Genomic DNA, 23,423 nt, shown 5'->3' on the forward strand with positions numbered 1-23,423 from the left:
GACTCTTGATGAGAGGAGCATCCACACAAGAACAAAACAGTGTGTGTTCTCACTGAAGCAAGCACACTGTTTACTGGATGTCCAAGATGAATTAAACATGTATTTAGTGCAAAGTTTTTCCCATATTGCTTCACTTTGGAAATGCACAAAGTACCATCTGACACTTGTTAAATATTTTTTTGATTTTAAGATAATGGCATCGTATGGCACTTTTATCCATTTACGAGTGTTATTAATGGGTCTTATCCTTGTTAAATCCCCCCATTTGCCCAGCTTTCGTGCATGTTGGAATCCAAATAATTAAAAAGGAAAAAAGCCTATTCATTACTAAAGTCTGAGATTAATTAAAATTCCTTTTTTGAAACTGCACTAAATATCCACTTCACATCAAGTACAATGACTTCAAACAAAGAGTCAGAATTATTTTAATTGCCTTTAAAAGACGATGCAAATGTACACCTTTGATAAAAACACATATTGAAAAACACAAAGTCACAAAAGGTATAAATCCTAGAAGAGATGTCTTTAAAAGTTAAGAACTGGGACACCAAAACAGACATTAAAGAGATACATGTACAAGCATGTACAAAGAACCAGGTTAATATGCAGTACATTGGGCACACAGTGTACCAACTAATGTCCATCAACATTATACACACACTGTAGCCTACTGTGACTCAATCATATTCAAAATGAACAGAGCAACTGGGTGGCTCATTGACTGGCAATGCCTTCGAATAAAGCTAACACAGCATTACAAATTACAACATTATTTAAAACCAGTGTTCATTTCAAGGATTACAAAGTGTTATCGGCAACAATAGTCTTACCATATAGTGCATTTGGGAATTGTGAGAATATTTCTGAATATTTCAATTTAATCAAAAGTTTACCATTATGTTGTTACTTAAAGGAATATCACCAAGAAAATGACCATTTGAATATAAATGACTCACCCAGTGCTACCTTTAATGTGTTGCATGCATACAAAAAGAGTATTGAACAGTCTTCAAGGGTAACACAGGATGAGTCGTTTTCCAGTTCTTTTACATGTTTAGATTTATATATGATATACGGAACAAGTTTGAATGACATTTCTGTATGTTTAATATCACACTCCATTACTGCTTCCTTAAACAACGGTAGACACATTTATTTAAGTTGTGGGATCAATGTTCATGGATCACCTGGATTGGTCCACCCCTCCGTTCATTTTCATTTAGTAAATATTGTATAAAAAGACAATATGAAGATATTAACTTGCAGATGAAGAAAAGTACTTTTGACGCACAGCTGAAGTTAGCGAATGGGTCCGAAACAAAACACTGAAGCTGGCGATTATTGCCAGCTTGTTACTGTACAACAAGATGGCATCATGCTTCCTGACAGATGGCTCATGCATTGAACGACGACAGAATACACAGGAGAGACTTCCGCGGATGTCCATGCATTGCTTTGTGTAAAGCTAAAAATTATGAATACAGTTCTACACACACACAATGCATGCATCTACAAGCTAGTGAAAGAAGTGTAGAATTGTTAAAAGTGTTGCATTTACAGAGTTATAAAGCATTGCTGCAGGACGTGAGCTGAAGTTATGTTGAAGTTTTATTTGTTCTGATGATAAATACGCTTATCTGCTCCACGTTTGATTCATTTACTGACAAGATACTATTTCAGTGTGATTCCCGCTCTGCTGTATGTACAAAGTGACATAATACGCTAAATTTGTGTTCTTTAAAGGGGACCTATCATGCAAAATGCAGTTTTGTACATCTTTTATACATGAATATGTGTCCCCGGTGTTCCAGGAAACTCACCAAGTGTCAGAAAACACAACCCTCTCTATTTTCCTCCATACCCAAATCTCTAAAAAAGGGGCTGCAACGGATCTGATAAAAACTGATCCAGATTTGAACACTGTCCTGACGTCAGGACGGTGGCGCTACGGCTATTAGGCCAACTCCACCAATCAGGAGGAGACAGCCACGGCATTGCCGTTCGAAAGCGCTGGAGACGTTGTAGTACATATGCCAGGCCTCTAGATGGTGCTGTTCTCACAGAATCAACCCTTGCTAAAACAGATCTAAAAAATGTCAAATTGAGCAAAATGAGGCATGGCTAAAATGCATGATCTGTTTGGTATTTTGAAAAAAAAAAGTATAAATATGCCTTATATAGGTATGGTCCTACACTATATTATTCAAATATAGCATGATAGGTCCACTTTAAATAAAAAACTAAAAGTGAATTCGGCTCCATGACTGAATGCTTCGGCTCCATGACTGAATGCTTCGGCTCCATGACTGAATGCTTCGGCTCCATGACTGAATGCTTTTCAACAGTTTTACTCAAGTGTTTTTGAGTTATCTTCAAGGCATTCCACAGATTGTTTCCCTTGGTTCTGAACTCCAAGCGTTGGCAGGGCTATTCAAGGACCTTTCAGATTGTGCATCAGAAGCCCTTCCAGTTCTACTTTGGCTGCACGTTTCTATTTGTTGTCCTGTTGGAAAATGACTGCCCTAATCTAATATCGCAGGCACTTTGAATCCACTTCTCATTGTGTGTCTGCAAGTCTCTGCTGCTACACACAGCAGGACGCGTCACTCCGTGCTGTCAGTTAAGGATAGCTCTGTCCGCTGACTGAGTGGACACAACTTTAGTCCTTTGCCTTAATGAGCTTTAAAGAAGCTGCAAAAGAGTCTGAATGGAGGTTTGATACCTATTCAATGCACAATTAAAACCAAAAAGGCATGATATCTTTTTGGCCAGATCTGCAAAATTGCTTATTTTATTGTAGCTGTGCAGTGGAGGAATAAAGTATAAAAGCAGCTTACAGTGTCCGCCAGAACAAGTTTACCCTCTACATATTTATAAGTTAATGCTCTAACGTCAGCAAACAGCTCTACACATGTGCTGCCAGTGTGAGAAGAAAAGCTTTTAGGATAAGCGACAGTAAGCACGCGGTGTGTTCAGGGGATACAGTGCAACAATGGCAACGTACCATTTAAAATGTAACATGTAACTTGTTAAGTGGTCTGTCTGAAGTCAAAGATGAATCTTGATTGGGCCACATTTTTTAGAGACCTTCAGACTTGGCTAAAATGGTCAAAATCAGTTTTTTAGTGTTTATATAGCTGTTGTGGAGGATATCATGAAGCCTTGTTGAGATAAAAAAAACTACAGCGTAGTTATTATATAATTTTAACTTGAAACGGGTCACGGGAGACCCGAACACAAAGATTTATGAGTGACAAGCAATAATAACGTTTTATGATAGTTGACCTCATAAGTCATTACGCTTATACGATCATGCTTTATGCGTTGTGATTGTTGTTATAATGAATTATTTACATAGTTGTTATATTTAGGAATGCTCATAGCTATAATCATACAGTACAAGTATGTTATCAATGCATCATAGACATGGGTGAATAATAATGTTACCAGAATTGAAAAATCTTGCTAAGCTTAGTTTAGTTTTTTATTTTAATTCAAACATTGTTTCTTTATTGTTTAGAGGGAATAACTTAATGTTGTTCCATATGTATTCTCTTTATACTTTTGATATAAATAAAGGTGTTTAAAGAAAACAAGTATAAAGGTGTTTATTAAACACCAAAGTATGGTTTACATACCAACCCATCATTTAAAAGTGTCTCAATCATTTCAAGTGTTGATTGTTAAAATAAATGTCATCTGGGTTGTGCGATTGCTGCAGGGGACTTTAATCTTCAGTTATTATGTTTAGATGTGAGATGTGAAAATGTGAGTCAAAGTGGTGGCAATAATAATGTAATGTATCATTACATACCTAGTTTTCCTTAACTTTCAATTTCACTTTTGAGTTTCTCATTAAGACATCAACTGTCCTCAGTAGATTTATCCTGGATTAACACCTGTTGAACTAAAACTACAGTACATTCTCACAGCAGGACAATATGATGGTTGACATACATTTTAAAGTATGATGCAGGACATCAAGTTTGTTTTGTAATGCTTGACTTCCTTATCTTTGATTGTCTCAGCAGTGGATTGTGTCCATTAATTAGAAAGCTTGATAACAGTTATCTTAAAGGTACATCTTCATTTCTGTGTTTAAGGCACTTTAGCTCTTACAAACGACAGCGTATTAGGGCCTCTGAAGGTAAACATTAATAAATGACTGAGCCATGGGAGGGGGTAATATTCTGAGAGACTTGGATATTCTCTACAAATGTAATTCACATATTTATGAGAAGAAAACTTGAGATTACGGGGGTTTTTTTTGGTTAAGGAACCAAAACGTCACTTTGATCAACATGAGTTGGTGAGGAGCTGCAACATAATGGAACATGGCAACATCTTTCATTTGTCCGTTGTGTCGTTGATCCTGATGCTGAGAAACTGAACCAAACTCAAATCAGTATGTTTCTTTCTTCTGTACAGGGCCAATTGCTATTGAGCTCAACTGCTATGATAATATGGTGATTCTGGGCTTAAATCACAAGTATTTCATTATTGATGTATCAAATTACACTATGTTTTTAATAAACATGCAGTACATTTGTAATATACAAGTATATTTGATTAGGTCATCCACTGTCGACATATCTCTCTCTCCCCCAGCTCGTAATGTCATTTATTTATTTTGTTACCTTAGTAGTCCTAATACGCCAACATACTTAAATGCCCACCAAATTGTACTAACTACTTTCATATTCATAAGCAGGAAATGAGTAGATGCACCTGAAGGCAGCATTGGAGCTGTGTTCAAACTCCAAACCTACGTACTGCACGCTACATACTCACTCCTTATGTAGTGCATACTGTTTGACAAATAAACAATTAGGTATGCCATTACCAGCAGATTGTTCCCACTGTAGAAAAGTGCAGCAATTCTTCTTCTCTGCATCAAATAGGTGCATATATCAACAACTACACTGAAAAACTGAAACGTTGACTTTAACTTAATGTATTATGTAAATACATTTCACTTAACTGTATTAGGTTAGTTGAAAGCAATAATATTAAGTTGAACCTAATACTTTTTATTTAAACTTAATATTATTGCTTTCAACTAACCAAATACAGTCATGTGGAATCTGTTGATAGAATACATTTAATTAAAGTCAATGTATCAGTTTGTCAGTGTGACCGCCCCAGTTACAGTTGAATACAAATCCACCCAATTGAATATTTTCCAGTATTATTTGAAGGCAATTTCAATGTTTTGATATTTCATTTAAGTTAAGATGTGCATTTTTTGAATATTTTACTCATGGTTATTTATTTTAACTGTCTGCACCGCCTTCTGTTAATGAACAGTTTGAAGAGCTGCAATGCATTTTGGGATGCCTGGGTATGTCCAGTCAAATCATCCTCAAAAGGTCTTGCTTATTTACGAGAAAGAGTATTTCTCACGTTCACAACATCTACATACTCAGAAGATATATTCTTGATTCGGCATGAATCGTTATCAGTGTGCAATTTTAAGCACAGATTTTGGAAAGTAAAAGGGCTATAAGTATTTGTTTGTTTCCTTATCCAATTCTCATCTGCTATTTGTGCCATCTCTTGTTCTTTTGGTAAAGTTAATACCTTGTCTAGTGTTTTAATGTCACATGCGAAAAAAGTTTTTAACCCTGCTACTTTTAGTGTCCTGTAATCATGAAACACAGACTTATATAAAGTAACATCTCTGAAAGCGGAGCTGTCAACAGACGAGGCCTCGCAGCGCTTCAGATAAAAGCTTTAACAGTTCTGAACAAACAATCACAATTATGGCTAAAAGGAATACAAACAACTTGAACAACAAAATAATGATTACAGGACAGGGCTTTAAACTGACGATGTGGGGAAACAGAACCTTCGTTAAGGTTTACGTAAAGATGAGTCACTTTTTGATAAATAAAAAAATCCTTCTACTGGTGAAACAAGATCGGTTTAGCCAAACCTGCCAGGATCTTTGGTACGTGGACGGAGATGATCTCTCCGATCATCTCCGGAAAGCTGACCTTCGTGTGGAGAGACTGAGCCTGGACAAAAAGGTCGAATGTAAACTGGTGGAGCTTCTTTACCGTCTGAAACAGAACAACAAATGACATATTTTAGAGATTCACTACAAGCAGTGTTTTGACAATGACTCAGAAACATGACTCATTAAAATAAATTGTACACCCATCTAAAGCAATAGGAAATTGAGGATTAGAGATCTGAATCATATTCGCCTCATCCATTAGTCTTTTTAAAACACTGATTAAAGGGAAGAAGTTTTTAGATTTCAGTTGTCAGATTCCCCTTGTACTAACTTAAATCCCTTTTCAGTGTCCTAATAAATCACACAACATCCCTTCCAACTCAAACACAGATCATTGATTGTGAATGTGTCCCAGAAGCTGTCATGAATTGACTTTAGCTCCAGTTTTTTCACATTTTAATATTAAACTTTTAGGTCATGTTAAACACTCACTGTTGTCACCAGCTTTAATCACCGATTACATGTTTGGGGGCGGAGAGAGTCATGCAGGAAATTCTGCTCCTATTGAAAATCTACTGATTTATGAAAACTGAAGAAATCTGAACCAGGAGAATCTAAATGCAATGGTGGTGAAGACAACAACTCCCATGATCCCTAACTACAATTGAGTCCCTCTCCTGTGACATGTCTCCACGCTTTAATGTTCAAAAAGCTCTTTATCTTTCTCATCCTGCCTGTGCTGCAGCACCTCTTTTCACCCTCTGTCTGAAACCAGAGCCCAGTCTGCTCTGATTGGTTAGCTGGCCGGCTCTGTTGTGATTGGTCAATCGCTTAAAGATGTCCCGCCCCTTACCATGTCACGTGCAATGTGCTGGAGCACTAACCAATAGCACAGTGAGTGTAACAAGGTGATGTCATTCTGATTGGTTAGCTGGTCGGCTCTGTTGTGATTGGTCAACTGCTGAGAGATGTCCCGCCCCTTAGGCATACTATGTGTTGGAGCGCTAAGCCAATAGAAGCATAAGTGTTACGTAGTGATGTCACTATTTAATGGAAGTAAACAAAGGAGTCCATTGGAGGCGTTTCAGGCAGGGGGGGAGATTGTGTGATAGAAACTCCCTCTGGAGGGAACACAGGGATTTGAGCCTTGGCAGACCATTTACATGCACTAAAACATAACACACAGGAAAGGGAAGACCCAAAAAAGCACAATAGGGCCCATTAATACGATGCAGAGAATACCTCTACACAATTAGATATAGAGTGCATCAAGTGATGAGGACCGCTTCGATGACAACATGAAGTAATCTTAGAAAATGTAAACATTTTAATAAATAAAGACTCATGTAATATACACCACTTTGTATATACAACTACAACAAGCATACCAAGACATTTGAAATTCAAAAAACTGACAGTTCGCTTTAAAAATGACATATTGTGAATTAAAGCAGTGTCTCACCATCTGGAGAGAGTCCAGGAGTCGGGTGATCTGGTAGAACCTCTGAGAACGATTGTTGGCCATCCCATAATTAATGAGGCGATCGAGCTCGTTGATGTAGGTGAGGCGCAGCTCATCAAAGTACTTCTGACTCTTCAGACCCTCAACAGGAACTGGAGAAAAAGACAGTAATGGTTAAGACTAAAACCTTGACATTTGTTTGGGGTAAGTTACATGTTGATGCCCAGGACACAGAGCTTACGGATGCTGAAGAGTAGCAGGGCCTTCATGCAGAGGAACTCTTCGTGAGTGATCTGCAGCAGCAGCAGCTCCTGGGAGAGATGTCTCATCCGTATGCAGTGCTCATACATGCTGGAAGTGTGCATCCGATTCCTGCGGGTGTGAAAAGGTCAGGGTGACAAATGTGAAATAAAGTAAATGTTCCAACCATGAGAGGCGGAGGAACAAATTGCCTTACACCTCGGACATTTATTCTGTAATGAGTAACTTCTGCAGAGCTAAAAATGTCAGAGGTGGGCTCCGCATCCTTTAATGGTGTAATGGGAACATTTATGAAAATACAGATCTCTGCTGGGTGATCTTTGACATTTGGAGCAAGATGTTGAAAACACACAACTCTGTAACACTAGAATCTAGTACTCTATAATTGGCTATAAAGTTCAGTAGTGTTTTAGTCATTAAAGTGCAATATTATAAGAAGGGATATTTCATGTTCATCTTGCCTGAACAATCTTCAGTTATTTCAATAAGCTCGGGAGAAGACGAGAATAGACATCGTGATCAAGGTGCGCTTTCTCTGTTCAGTCTAATGAAATGATTCTGCTTTATTATGACCAATGAATAAGAGTTTTCATCATATTCTAAGGCTGTGAAGAAAGAAATGAATGTTCTCCATCTCTCTGGAAATGGAGGCAGAGTTTCAGATATGTGGTTTTATAGATTTTATAACAAACTCAGACCAGCGTATATGCAAACTATTTGAACCTCCAAGATCCAACTTAGAAAATGGGTACCGCGATTTTATTTACTTCCTGTTTTCCTTTCAGGGTCTCCTCAACATGTTGGGAAATATTGGCTGATTTGCTGAAGATTTGATTTTATATGAGATCCGATACCACTGTCCTGTCTGTCTGGTAAATATTCAGCCAATGCCAGCTGCTTGTTAGCTGAGATTAGATTAGCAGAAAGACAGCTAGCCGGGCTTCATCCTACGAGCACAAAATCAAATTATAACGCCCACTTATTATAAATAACATAGCACATTTCATATCGTGTTTGATGATTCCACACCAAATCAACTATTCCTGCACCAGGAGCACTGTTTATTTCTTGTTTATGTGTCACGAATGAAGTCTGGATCTACAGTACAATACTGAGATTGTTAATGTTCAAGAATTGTAATAGCTATGACGTGAGCAAAGGGGATAGTTTACATCAGTCTATAACATACTATAAACACTACCAAATTATACACAACCCCTAGATTACAGAATGTTTAAAGAATTTAAAAAAAAAAGATGTGTTCCCACAGAAACAGAAATATATCTATTCCATCTTCTAGTAACCAAATGGTGCCATTAGTGTCTCTTATGATGTCTTTTAAAGATGCAGTCTGTATTCATTGTTAATATTTTAGTAGCACCTGAATTAATTAAGGGATCTATAGTGATGATATAATCAATAGTTCTCATGTAGCTATTTCCTTTAAGTTCACCGACAGCTAAACCTGTCTGTATGACAACCTGCTTCTGTATACAAACCTAGACTCAATTTCTCACAGCATGTCTCTTCTATCACATGAAACAAATATTTAAACTAAAAGACAATTAAAGTAAATCATAGAACTGTATGCATAGGATTTTCTAAATATGAGGTGTATACATTAAGTACACCGGCAATTTAAGTTGAATGAAAAAGCCTTCAATTTCTTTCAATTTCTCCTTAATTCAGTCTCCAATTACGAAGATGTGTCTGGGTATTTGCCCCTCTTAGACTTGGCAGGAGATGGTAAGCAGCACAACTAAAAGATTACAAGGAGCCCTTCAGTCCATTAACACTTCATGCCCACATTTCATTTAAATACCTACAATTATCCACCTTTCTGATTTATATGGCCTCCGCCAGCCCTAATTCCATCCTCCACATCTGAGCTTCTAATCCACTTCACTTAATATAAATTCACTTCTTTCTTTGTATGAAACTTGTTCTTGTTAGTTTCCAAGCTCCCAACTTGAATCTGTTAGAGATTCCATGATGTATTCCACCCGCTGTATGCCCAGTGCGAACACACAGACAGCTCAACGATGATACACACCTGCATCACTGAAATGGGTGCGGCCAGAAGTGTGAAGCAAGGTAAGTGTGCATAAATCAGTGTATACAATAATCAATATAACCTGTTAATATGTTGTTGAGTTTTTACACGCTTGTATGAGTCAGGATGCAATATTATTTGTCATCAACTGTTTGAATTCTCTTTTCTGTTTCTTTAATTGTATTTATTTATTCCTCTTAATATGTAGAAATGTTAAACCTTCAGTCTAAATTAAATTATACAACATAATCTGTTAAAATCGAGTTTAGTGCGACAGTCAGCAAATAATCATGCGTCATTGAGAGCTGCGTGATCAGTGCTTTTGCAAAATGGCGTTTTTATTTATATTAATATGCTTGATTTATACTATAAAGATGCAATGGAATTAGTTGATTAGCAAAATATAACACTTATGAAATATGATTAAATAAATGATTAAAGGCACACTTCACTGAATACATCAGCACGTTAAGTCTACTGACCACAGAGAGTAATGAATGTGGAAAGAGCTTTAAAAGGTCTGGCACAATAACCATGATGATGTCACAGTGATTTCATCTGTGTTTTTGGGTTTGGAGACGTATGTTAGATTATAAACTAATACAAAATATTAATCAATTATTAAATGACTTTGAGAAAGTGAAAACAACCAGCAGCATAATACCAAGCAATTCAAATTAGCTCTAAATTAACCAGCTGTGGGAAAAACACTCTAAAACATTAATAATCATAAACCAGTTATTAAATAAATGATATTCTGAAATGGGTCATAGTGCATAATGAGTACTTTTACTTGTGGCACCTAAGTATATTTTGATGCCAATACTTTTGTACTTTTACTTGTTATATAGTAGTATATAGTATTTTTACAATTTAGTATTGCTAAGTGTACTTCAGTCAAACATGTGCATAAATAATGTGATCAGAGATAGAATTTGAGGATGAAACCCTCTTTAATAGCCCCTACTGACTGAGCCACTGCCGTCTTTGACTAAAGGGTTTCATGGAAAATACCATATCGGGGGTTTGTGGGAAATAATTTGAGGTTCAGGGTTTGGATGCGAGGATTGAAAGCCAGGAGAACTCCGTCTCTGCTGCTGTGTCTTAGCGTCTGCCAACTTTATGGGAGTACCATACTAAATCACTTGAATCACAATTTAATTCAAAATAAGCATATCAGTGAGATGGTACTGAACTAAGCAAAACTAAAATTATACTAAAAAACACTATTTCTTCCTCCTCTGTTACAGTATATTTACACAAACATTAAGGTAACTAAGTCATACATATGGTAACTATATAAGTTGTCATTTAAAAAGAGAAAATAATTGCATCTTGATGATTATGTCTGAATATTTTTCTGCCTTTTAGATTCATTACAACTAAGTCCAAACTAAAGACTGGCTGCTATCCATTAATATTCCTCACTTACACTCAGTCAGACCTGACCACTGTTGGAATCAGCTTCACCAGCGCTGTGAGAGTTTGACTGCTGGAGACTAATGTTCCTTCCTTTAATCTCACTGTAACAGAATAACACCTAAGGAGGAAATTGGATGAACAGGGTCCTAAAAAGCCTGCAACAATTTCTACTTCACATTTAGAAAATTCAAGAGATGTCTTTGAGCATGAGGAAAGCAAATGAGAGGAAGATGGGGGAGAGAAAGTGGTGAAGAACTCTATTGTGTACCACAGTGGCGGTACGAAGGCACAGGCTCACTCACTGAAGGGGATGTCTTCATATGATCAGGAGCGCAGCATGTTACTCACAACCAGATTAAAAAAAAAAAAAAATTCAGACACCGTAATTTAATTGAATAAATCAGACGTGTACATACTCATTGAACACGAGATCCGGGGCGAAGTAAAGCATCCTGCCGTTGACGTTCTTATAGGACCTCCATCCCAGGGCAAACACCATCACCCCCATCCAAGAATGCTGAATGACAGTCATTTGGTCGTCCACATGGAGTTTTCTAAAACCTAAGGAGAAAGATTCAAATACAATACTGTATGGGTTATTTTTTTATAAAAAAGACACAAACTCTTGTACAGTTTAAAGTGTAATTAATCAATATTGCTTGAGTGTCAAAACACTTTGATAATAACCTCCACTTTAGCTTTTCTATAACAGTTTGTAATTGGTTTTCCTTCTTCTATTTGTCTCTGTTGGACAGCTCTTTGTCTGTTTAGAAGATGTAGATGACAACTTGTGTGCTTGCTAGTTACACCTACTTTTGCTGGAGCATATATTGTACCAGAAATAATAACAATTATTGTTATTTTAAGAGCATTTTATGCCACTAATATATAATGATTGTATAATAACATTATGATGCAAATACATCCTTTCAAAGTCTATACTTTTAAATAAGAGTTTAACATTGGAATTGAGATGTGAGAACATTCAGAATGTTCCTGAAACTGTTAATCATTGCATCATGTTGGCTTGAATAGGTATTATATTCTTAGTTACACAAACACGCAACGGGCACACAACGGGCAATTTCGAGGTCACCAGAAAGGATCAAGGTCATGTAAAATAAGTCGATAACGTATTTATCTTGACAGTCCGACTTGTGGAGTTCCCCAAGGATAGACTTTAGGGCCGCTACTTTTTGATCTCAATATTATATCAACTTGGCAGTGTCCTCAGGAGGCCCACCATCTCTTTCCATACCTATGCAGAGGACACACATCTTTCAGTTGGCTTGTAAATTACACAAACAATTGATTCCTAACCTCCTAAGTCTAACTAATGTTGGTCAGTGACTCTCAAGAACAGCTGACCAGACCAGAGAAAGCAAGGAAGTTAGAGATAAAGTCATAGATATGCACATTAGGAAAAAGCGACACAATATTATCCAAGCCTTTGAATATCCCAGTGAGCACTATTCGATCAATAAGCTGGAAATAGAAGCATGACATCTGCCAGGAATTGCCCAGGTCCCTCAATTTTTTTTTGAACTAAATCAACTACCCAGTACGGACACCTTTATAGCCCTTATTTAAATCATAAGGGTCTAAAAGCTGAATCAAGAGTTATGTTGCCTATCCATTCAGTTCACTGAGCTGAGAGCGGGAGATTGGAGGCGGGGCTTAAGGAAAACTCAAGTGCGCATGCTCCATGGGCCCAGATACGGGTTATTTTGCTCTTCAGTCTGGCCATTTTGGCTTCATGCGCCACTGAGCAACAACGGGGGTACCGCCTCCAACACTGTATCAGGTTCTATTTATTCATCCATGCAAAAACATACTCAATAATTGTTATTATACAGGGACACATTTCCTGACTCAAAGTACTTCAAAAGATATAATCAGTACATTACATTACATTATATTTAGCTGCTTTTATCCAAAGCGACTGAAAAATAACTGAGAGTAATTTGGGGGGTTCAGTAGCTTGCTAAGGACACTACATGTTGACTGCAGGGGCTGGGGATTGAACCACTGACCCTTCAATTGATAGATGACCAATCACACCCTGAGCCAAGCCCAATAAATCAAAAATGTACTTGTACGTAAAGCGGGGCACACAGAGTTTTCACCTGACTCTGCAGTTCTGCGTGAGCGAGCAGCTGGTGAACAAAGATAAGCATTAAGAAGCTAAAAAAAACATTGTTTCAAAAAATGTAAGTAGCATCCTACCTGGCAACCCTTTTGCCCATTTGACCACTTTGACCAGCTGCCTCTCTCCCAGCTCGTTGAGGCTGGTGAGCAGGGTGGCAGCGGAGTCTGGCTGCCCATAGTCGTGCCCTGCGTTCACCACCTCCGGTTCGATGGACTCCAGGATGTTGAGGAAGACCATCTGGGGGTTGTAGCTCAGGCCTGAAGTAGGAGCGGGGTTCTGGATGACCTCTGAGTGTTCCGGAAGAGGATGATCCTCTTCTTGGTTTTTCTGTTGTCCAATCTTCTTTAGTTTACGTACTACAAACAAAATCACGAAATCGATCAAGAAGCAGTTAAGTTATTATTATCAGGTATATGCTACTTTGTCAAACAATTAGCTCACAAGCAATGTGACCTGGTCTTTAAACTCCAATTCACAAGGTGTTTTGCAAATGAAAATGTAACAAATTACACATTTGATTGAATTTAAATCCAGCTGTTGTAACTGTATAGACTGCCTGAAGCCAGAATGGCTTTTTATGCCATTGACTGTAAAAAAATCCATACTGCCTAACTGGAACAATTACAGCTAAATGTTGTTTGTACAATGACAAGCCAAAAAAAGCAAAAAATACTGTGCTGAGGTTTCATGTAATTCCACCTTCCAATCATCTGTTGGAAATGTCTCATAATGCATCTGCAGGTTTTAAGTAACCTTCAAGAGAAATATCAATTTTACCCAACAATAGCCAGACTGATATACTAATAGCGTCAAATATATTGAATCATATTCCATTTGAAAGAGAACTCTCCGAACAGATGAGTCTCATCTGGAGGAAAGGCCTGTGCTCATGAATGAGAGCTCGCTGTTGATGTATACTTGGAAATTAGCCCCTCTTATTACATCGTCGCCATGGGAGGTTTTGCAGTTTTAAAAATACAGTTTTTTTCTTGAACCATTCATCTCAATAATCATGCATATTAACATTACATTTGTATTCCTTATGCACTGCAGAGCAAATAGGTATCAAGAGAAAACAAATGCCAAATACTGAAACAAATCTGCTGCCCCCTTGAGTAATGATACATCTGTAATTTATAACCCCACAAATGCGATCAGTCTTAAGGAAGCTGCTCAATGTTAGAACCCACAAACCATTGGCGTTTACATATTTTGGTTAAACCATTGGATTATGCCAATATCTCTGTAAACGTATAACATCATTGTTGTCTAACTCTTAAACGGTTCTCTCTGAGGCTGACAGATTTTCTTTCATTGCTACCCCATTCACCTCGAGTACGTATCACAGTACGTGTTGTACATTATCCCTTACATAGTGAGCAGTTCTGGACTACGCTGATAACTACACGATGGGGTCAAAACGTCTGTTCACATTTTAAAACTTCATTGTGCACCATCATGTCAACACCTTCATTTCACTGTTAAATTAAAGGTCTCCTATTATACTATTTTTAGTCATATATTATAGGGGTTTTGCTCAAAATACCAAACAGATCACCCATTCTAGCCATGCACCATACCCCTCTATTTCAGCCCTGTTAGAGAAGTGCTGATTCTGGGTCTGTAGCTTTAAAAAAAAAAAAAGAGATGAGAGCTCATGCATGTTTATGCAGGAGAATTCTCAGCTAAATCAGAATACCTTTATTAGTCCCAGAGGGGAAATGTACGTTGTTACAGCAGAAAAAGAGCCAAACTTAATGTTACGTAGAAAATGCTGCCGTGATGAAACGCCATATGATGTTCCAAACCTAATCAAGGATTACTTCTGAAACAGTATGGAGCTCAAATGCTTTTTTTCTTGCAGGTTTACCACAAGGACAGTACCTTTTTATATCCGGCTTTTTTACACATACTCTCTCCAGTACAGGTTAGCTCTGAGTGTTAGCGATGCTTGCTAATGTAAACACAGACCATATTAATTCCAAAACACGTCGCGCATTGTTTCTGATAGCGACGTTTCTGATAGGGCCGTGGGCGTAAAGCCAGCCAATATTTTAGTAATGTCGTCATGACCGTAGCAAATCTGGATCAGGTCCGTTGTACCCCCATTTTTAGAGATGTGGGTAAGGAAAAAAAGAGAGAGGGTTGTATTTTCTGACACTTTGTGAGTCTCCTTTCACACCGGGGACACACATTTATGTATAAAAGACATCAAAAAGTGCATTTTGCATAATAGGGGACCTTTAAGTCTCTCCTGGAAGCAATGGGAGCAAGGTATTAGAGGAGTAGAGTGTCATGTACATTAGGTACTGAATCAGAAAATAATAATTGAACAGCACCCAAATATATTTGGTTCTTAAAAGTTTGGACTAAGACCAACAAATAACTGTTTTATTATCTTTAAGTGGTGGAGGGTGGTTCGTGTGTCCGGTCAGTGTGTGTGTTATCCGTCTGTTTGCCTTAGTTGACCTCACATAGTACGGGACCCTTCAGCCAAATCTCTTTGTGCATATTTATGATTGTATGCTCAAAGACCTAATGCTCTTTTGTTTGGAAGGTGAATCTGCTCTCTACCGAGTACACTTTTATACAGATACAAGGTACAAGTTATAGAGTTGCCAACAGTTAAACTTTAACTAAGCGTGTTTTTTTTTTATTACGGCTCTACCAGAGATTGAGTAACAGACAAATATAAATGTGTCTTTTTGCCCAACGCATTGAAGAACTAACATGTATTCTGGTCACTAGCTTTTAACTTTGTGACAGTCTCCACAGACATAATACATCTTTAAAGAGGCCATGTGCTTTCTGTGGTGTTCCCTTTCATGTAGTGTGTTTTATATTTTGTGCATGTAAATGGTCTGCAAAGGCTAAAATCTAAAGTTTCCTCCAGAGGAAGTTTCACTCTTAATTTCTTATCAATTATATAAACGTTGAGTGACCGTAAAAAGCAGTGCACTTTCCTCTCACAGCTTCTGTGTAGAGAATGTTTCATTAAAACTGCAGCCTGGCTTTGCAGTTCAGTTGGATAAATATTAAATATTGCCAGTTATAGAAACAACGTAAGTCTTTCTCATAAACAGCCGGGTTGAAAGACAATTGCAGATTATATATGAAAGATAATTGGCAAGTCTCACATTTTCCAAGTCTGAGCCAACGACAAACATTTGAAATAAAAATGGTTAATTAAAAACTCCTGCCTGAGATTCTTAACTGTGACACAGACAGGTTCCTGATCTTTGTAGAGTGCAGAGTAAATAGATTGGGTTGAGCTCACCTTAAAATCCCCAGGCTTGAGTTGAAGCCAATACAAACGGGAGATTGACATTCAAACGATTCAAGCACGGCATTTGTTGCAATCACAAATTACATTCAGACTAATTAATTCAAAGGTAATGTCCACTGTGGCGTTAGTATCTTTGATGGTTTCCACCAAACACTGACCTCCAGTGAATACGCTGCAGAAGCATCCATAATAAGCCCATTTTCAATCAAATCACACGTTTGAAATTGAATGGACATTTTTTTCTCTATACTCTCACATTTCTGGCCTCGTTCCCGATATGTCATTACCCGTCTCATCACCATTATAATCACCATCTTTATCCTACCTTATTTTTAGGTGCCAGGAGGGACTTGATTGTCTCGAAAGTCAGTTTAGTATTTTTTTCCTCACTTCTTGAGACGCCTTTGTAATATGTGCCTCTGCAGATCCCACTTTACTCTCACTTTGGTGTCCAGGCTGTCACTGTCATTACATCATTAGCACAGATGTGAGGAGTGTTTCTGGGTGTGAGGGAGCAGAGAGGCTGGAGAGAGAGAGTCACCTGTCACTTCATTGTTCATAAATGATCTCTCTTTTCTTAATGTGGTGGTTATATTCATGCTAATACTTTTAATGCCGACTTCAAGGATAGGTTATTTGTTGAATTTTCACCTCAAAGTAAATATGAAATGCAAGAATATTTACTTGGAACCAATAATTGTAGTTTCTCTGAAAAATGCAAAACACTTGTTTCTCCAGTGACATATCTTTGGAAAGCTAGGGCCATTAAGTCTTAATTACGGTTCTTTATTCAACATAGCACTAAACATAACAAAATAAGTTAACTACTGTAGGACAAACAGTTGATATTGAATTTTCCCAGCCCTGAGTTATTGTTATTATTTAAAGAAATATGCATAAAACCACTAATCTGTATACGGTAAGAGTTTTTACATGAGACATGATGGTTTTTAAAGTAGAATTCTTACAATATCCCCTTAAATCTTTATTAAAAATGTTATGTAATATAATGAGTATAAGGATATTACTCTATGGTTACACTTTATATTCAACAAGCTCTCCCCATTATTACTACAAAAAAAATGTGTACACTAATATCACACTGACTGATTATCAATACCCTGTTATTATGCCAAAGAAGAATAGATCAATCTTTAAATGTAATGATGTTAGCGGACAAAACACTAATTGGCAAATCATTTGATGTTTATTTTTTTTTATCCAGTTATTTCCTTAGAATAAATACTAAAGATCTTTCATGTATCACATATCACTTATATGCAATATATATATATCGCTTTATAATTATTATTCTTACTGGCTGCTATGTCTTAGTTAGACTATTCAATTACTGTAATACATTATACTTTCACTTCTGTTATCTGGCTGCTATAACACTACCTCTACATGCCACGTCTATACTGTTACTGTACTAATTGTTGGATCGGTACTGAATTTGAATTTGCGTAATTTCTACCTCCACTTAATATTTTATGCATGTCTCTTATTTAGTATTTCCCATCTAACTTTTGCTGTAACACTGTACAAATCCCCTCTATGAGACTAGTAAAGAAATTCTGATTATTTTTGGTTCCAGCTTCTCTGATGTGAGGACTTTCGGCTGACATATTTGCATTAAAGAATTCCTGCAAGGGTTGGATGGATCATCAAAACAATTGGATATCATTTTTTTGTCAATCGCCTAGCTAAATCGTCTATATGCCACCACCAGGGTCTTAGGGTAGTGGAAAGGAAGCATCACACCCATTACCATTGTTACTGCCTGAGTGGAGACAGCTTTATCCATTCACAAAGCCTTGTCTCTATAACGGACCGTCCACACAGCAAAAAAATCTTGGAACGCTTCTGCCCATTCACTTTGAATGGGGTGACGTCACTTTGCCTCACTTTTTGCCGAACTGCATTGTGGGCAGCAGAGCGGAGATTTTCAGGATTTTCAGGATTCAAAGTTGAGCAATGTTCAACTTTTGAAGCTGAGGTGGAAGCGTCAGCCAATCAAATCCCGTGTATGCAAATCTGACAGTTCAAGCGCTAGCCAATCAAACCGCGTGTATGCTGGGAGAGACATACCGCAGGTCATTTCCTCATATTCCAAAAAATGGAGGAGAAATTAGCGGTAGGGAATCACCCGGTGCTTTATGACCAGTCCCTCTTTACCTACCGGGATACAAACCGGAGGAGCCAGGCATGGAGGGAGGTGGCAGAGACAGTGGTATGTTTTCGCCTGTTTGGGGAGTTTATATCCAGTTTACTTCGGGCTTTTTTGCTTCGTATGTCGGGGGCGGGAGATTCATGTGATTGGTTGTTGGTGCCTTGCTCGCAAAAAATCCCCAAGCTTCAGATACGCCCACCTCTAAGATTTTTTTAACGCTGCCGTGTGGACGGGCCGTAAGGCTCCTCCAGCTCTTGTATAATACAGACTGAGGTGAGAGCAGCTCACACATGGAACTGTCTGCCAACACTTACCAGAGGCACACACTGCCAATTTAAAATGAATTTACAATCATGGTTAAAGGCAATCGAGTGTGTTACCCTATTCTGTAATGTATGAAGATAAATCTTTTGTTTTAAGTTAATTGTTTTCCTTGTTTTGAAGTATTTTATGGGAAATTATACAAATGTATTTGAATTTTATACAGTATTGCTATTCCTGTTACAATGTATTTTACATTATATTTAATAAGTGCAATAAACCATGAAGATACAAACTCAGAACAGCAATAAACATGCAGGTAGTTACAAACAGGCCAAACTATTGTAAGGCCTGTTGCATTAGTTTCATATGAGCTAAAACCCTATATTACAGGTTATTTTTCATTGATTTTTTTGATTTTTTTAAAGGTTGAACAGCCATATATGTTGTGGTTTTGTGTAGCTGTGTAGCTCTAGCTTGCTAAACAATGTATATTAATGTGAACTGTTCCTGTAACTTTTAAATGTGTAAAATCAAATCAAAATAAAGCTTGCTCATCACAAACGTTTTTTTTAAACCAGGTCTCCATAAAAAGATCGACTGGGCACAGGCTTAAAAAGCATTAGACATTCAGTCACCATTTCATGAAGAACTCCTCATTGCCACATGAAATAAAACGTTTTTTGGATAAGTTATATATTTGAACTGACAGTGGGTTGGTGCCAGGACCGTCCCACATCACTTACTGCTTTTTCCATTAGGAGGCTCTGGAAGAATAGCAGCTCGAGTAAATCATTAAGTAACCCTCTCCGGCTGCTGCTGAAACAGAAGCTCCAGCAGCTTAGGACGATGTCTCACACAAGTGTACACTCTGGGTTGGGAACACAATTTGGAACCATTGTGTAAGACAGGGCTGATGTCAAAAATTGAAAAAAGGTTTTTAGTATGATAACATCTTCGAGATATTTATGCATTAAGTGCAGATGTGCAGCGGGCCTCTTCAGGTTTCTGCTAAATGACTGAGCGATCATGGTAAGGCAACGGCAGCCTCCCTACTTGGCTTCTATTTGTGGATGTAATTAACATTCCAGGAAAAATATGGAATTCTAATTATAAAATGTGAAGCTTTGAGCAATTTATAATAACTTCAAGTCTTGAACAGATGCCAAACGCAAGAATCAGACGATTTCATTGCTTTGCGTGAAATACAAAGAGTAAAACAAATGTCAATGATAATATTTATTTATCATTTAATTTATATATCTTCAAATACATAAGCAAATGTGTAATAAGTCAATAAAAGTGAAATTATTTGAACTAGAAACTTCCTTTAATTTCAGTATTTTGAGTGAAAACCTACTGGGATAATAGACCAAATGTATAATACATCTAATTGCACCACTTCTGCAAATGATTGTGGTAAATTTTTCCTGTGAAATGCCGCAAGTAAATTACATGTCCAGGATGAGAACATGAGTGAAAGAGGCTCTTCTTAGGCACAACTAGAAAAGGTGTGCCTTTTTACTTACAATCATCATCATTAGAACACACTTTCCCTCCATGGGTTTTACGGTGACTGGTGGCAAAATTACCAGCATGTCTGCTGCTTTAATTCACATGTCTCATGTCAGCTTTGTGCTTCCAGTACAATTTCCACCGTCCACAGAATGAGAAAAATGGAAGAGAGTGAAAATTGAACACATGTCAATCTTTAAAGCCTGACGAACAGGTCTGGGTGACAGTAAGGAGAAGTGAATGGAAGATGTCTAAATTGCATGGCAGCTCAGTCAGGGGCTTGATTATCAGTAACACCCCCTGTTACTGATCCCCTGTGATGATGCTGCAATTGAAGAGATCCAGCGACGATGTGCAGTGAAGAGTGAATAAAGTACTCTGTCTGGGGAAGCCATTACTAGTTTCACTTCAAGGACTTTCTCCAGAGTGTGATTTGTTCATACAGTATGTAGTGCACAGAGTTTATCGTACTGCAGAGATGTGAATGGGTTTTAAATGCACATTCGTCTGGAACACATCCTATTTCTGAAGTGACTAATACCAGGTAATACAAATAAAAATGTCAGCGTTATAATAAACCTGCAATAAAATAAAAGCTGATTTTAGTATGTGTCTCTATCCTACCTCCGAGAGTCATCCCAGCCTCGAAACACTTCTTCAGCCGACAGGACGGACAGTTCTTCCTTCTGAGCTTATCAATGGTGCAGTCGTTTTTGCTGGCGCACAGGTATTTCTGTTTGCCTACTTGGACAGAGAAAACAGAGGATGCTGGTAAATATTCTGTTGAAGGTTGAAATAAGTTGGAAGTTGAAATAAAATGCAACAGGTTGAAAACACAGGTGTTTGGGTTTTACCTTCTGCTGCTCTTTTGAAGAACACCTTGCAGCTTCCACAGGTGAGCGCACCGTAATGGCAGCCAGAGGCCTCGTCTGAACAGATGAGGCACGTCCTCTGTGGCGGGAAGAAGAACTCCATGGGGAACATGTGCTCTCTGCCAGGCTCAACCCTGCAGTCAAACATATGAAACATGACTTTAATAAACCATGAACACAACTACAAGACACTTGTGTATGATAAACAACAAGTTGCTCATCCTGTGTTTATGTGTGACATGTTGTACCCTATGGCAGTGTTTCTCAAAGTGTGGTCCGCGGACCACTGGTGGTATATTGGTAACATTTCACATTTGAAATAAATAAATACATTTAAGTTTTCCGCACTCTCGCGGGAATATCTCCGCAATGGAGCAGGCATTATATAGCCCAGCGCCACACCCATGAGCGCACCCTAGTGGTCCGTGAGTATATTGGTAACATTTCACATTTGAAATAAATAAATACATTTAAGTTTTCCGCACTCTCGCGGGAATATCTCCGCAATGGAGCGGGCATTATATAGCCCAGCGCCACACCTTCATCAGTGATCACACATGTTGCCACTTGTTTGTACCATTTTCAGGCGATTTGTAATCTGTTCTAGAAAAACGATGTGTTTTCTTTTAGATTTCAAGAAGCGTATAAAACAAACAATGGATGTCTTTTATGAACATTTATCCATGGAAGTAGATATAGATGTGTTAGGAGTTAGATAGAGATTATTATCTAATATATGCATCCAATGAAGCATTGCATGAAGTCTGTTGATGATCAGAGGCTGTTGTTGTGGCTGCAACAACGTTTTTTTATTTTTGTTTTGTAGGCAGACCATGCAGGCCAGCCCAATGGTCACCAAGGTTCATGTTTTAATAGTACATTTTACAAAAAAAGCCCAGGCGAGCCTAACATGTGAAAAAATTGCTTAGACCTCAGAGAGTTAAACTTGGGCCTGCAACCATAGTTTTACTGTATTTTGTTTTGAAAATCCACAGCGGAGGTTTGTGTCGTACTACATGCTGTGTATTTTTGCATTTCTCTCAGTAGCCAACGATCTGTGAGTCTGTTGGCTCGGACATAAACTCCGTAATAAATGTAGTCTACATTTCATAAGTGGTGTAAAACCTGTCAGCATTTTAAATCGCATTTGAACGAAATGCTTATATAATCCGTAGTTGTATTTGTATTGTTGATGAACGAGGCGATATAGAGAAGGTTAAGCTGTCATTATTAGGCTGTAATTTGTTATATACTGTTGGAGTGGTAAGCAGGCCTTTTGTTTTGGATATTTGGGGAGTTAGGTGGTCCTTGGTATGAAAAAGTTTGAGAAACACTGCCCTATGGTATTATATCCGCTAATAGAGTGGGATTAAGTTATTTTGTAGGTCAACCCAAAATTCCTTTGACAAAAAACCCAATCTGATTTTTTCCATTGGATTTCTTATTATCCTAGAGAGTAAACGCTGTGGTATAAAACAGTTAATGACCCTCTCAGGTTTTGTTCAGCAAGATAATCTTCACAAATGATCAAATACTTTTATGGTTTTTAGATCAAAAGGCTTTTGCCAGGAGTAAAAAGCGTCAGTTGGGTTGTAAATTACACAACATGACGTCACCGCCGCTAAGCTAAGGGAGGAGAAGTGTTCTGTCACAGTATTTGATAGGATGAAGTTTACACCGCATTACCTCAGGGGACGAGTGAAGTACTGCTTACACTGACATGCAATCTGTGCATTGCAGCCAAACTTAAAGGGGCCCTGTTTTGCACATTTTCAGGTTTTATAACGTTATTGTATTTAGTGTCTCTACTGCAACATGTCTCCATGCTTTAATGTACAGAAAGCTCTTTATTTTTCTCATACTGCCTGTGCTGCAGCACCTCTTTTCACCCTCTGTCTGAAACAAGAGCCCAGTCTGCTCTGATTGGTTAGCTGGCCGGCTCTGTTTTGATTGGTCAACCGCTTAGAGATGTACCGCCCATAAGCGTATCACGTACAATGTGTTGGAGCG

The 23,423-nt window shown here is 37.9% G+C and overlaps 1 protein-coding gene across 2 annotated transcripts in view; it reads right to left on the reverse strand.

Moving 5' to 3' along the window:
• Positions 1-2,173: 2,173 nt before the first annotated feature.
• The window catches only part of ar (androgen receptor), a 35,514-nt gene continuing 14,264 nt past the window's right edge, over positions 2,174-23,423 (reverse strand). The window contains exons 2-8 of one of the 2 annotated variants that reach the window (XM_034113374.1): positions 21,396-21,547; positions 21,166-21,285; positions 13,384-13,662; positions 11,574-11,718; positions 7,663-7,793; positions 7,422-7,573; positions 2,174-6,062 (exon numbers count right to left, since the gene is read on the reverse strand). In XM_034113374.1, the coding sequence (XP_033969265.1) occupies positions 5,904-6,062; positions 7,422-7,573; positions 7,663-7,793; positions 11,574-11,718; positions 13,384-13,662; positions 21,166-21,285; positions 21,396-21,547 (1,138 nt within the window). In that variant the 3' untranslated portion in view covers positions 2,174-5,903. The remainder of the gene's footprint in view (positions 6,063-7,421; positions 7,574-7,662; positions 7,794-11,573; positions 11,719-13,383; positions 13,663-21,165; positions 21,286-21,395; positions 21,548-23,423) is intronic. The other variant, XM_034113380.1, reaches the window with a different exon arrangement.

The sequence above is a fragment of the Trematomus bernacchii genome, unplaced genomic scaffold (assembly GCF_902827165.1).
Source record: "Trematomus bernacchii unplaced genomic scaffold, fTreBer1.1, whole genome shotgun sequence".
NCBI lineage: Eukaryota > Metazoa > Chordata > Actinopteri > Perciformes > Nototheniidae > Trematomus > Trematomus bernacchii.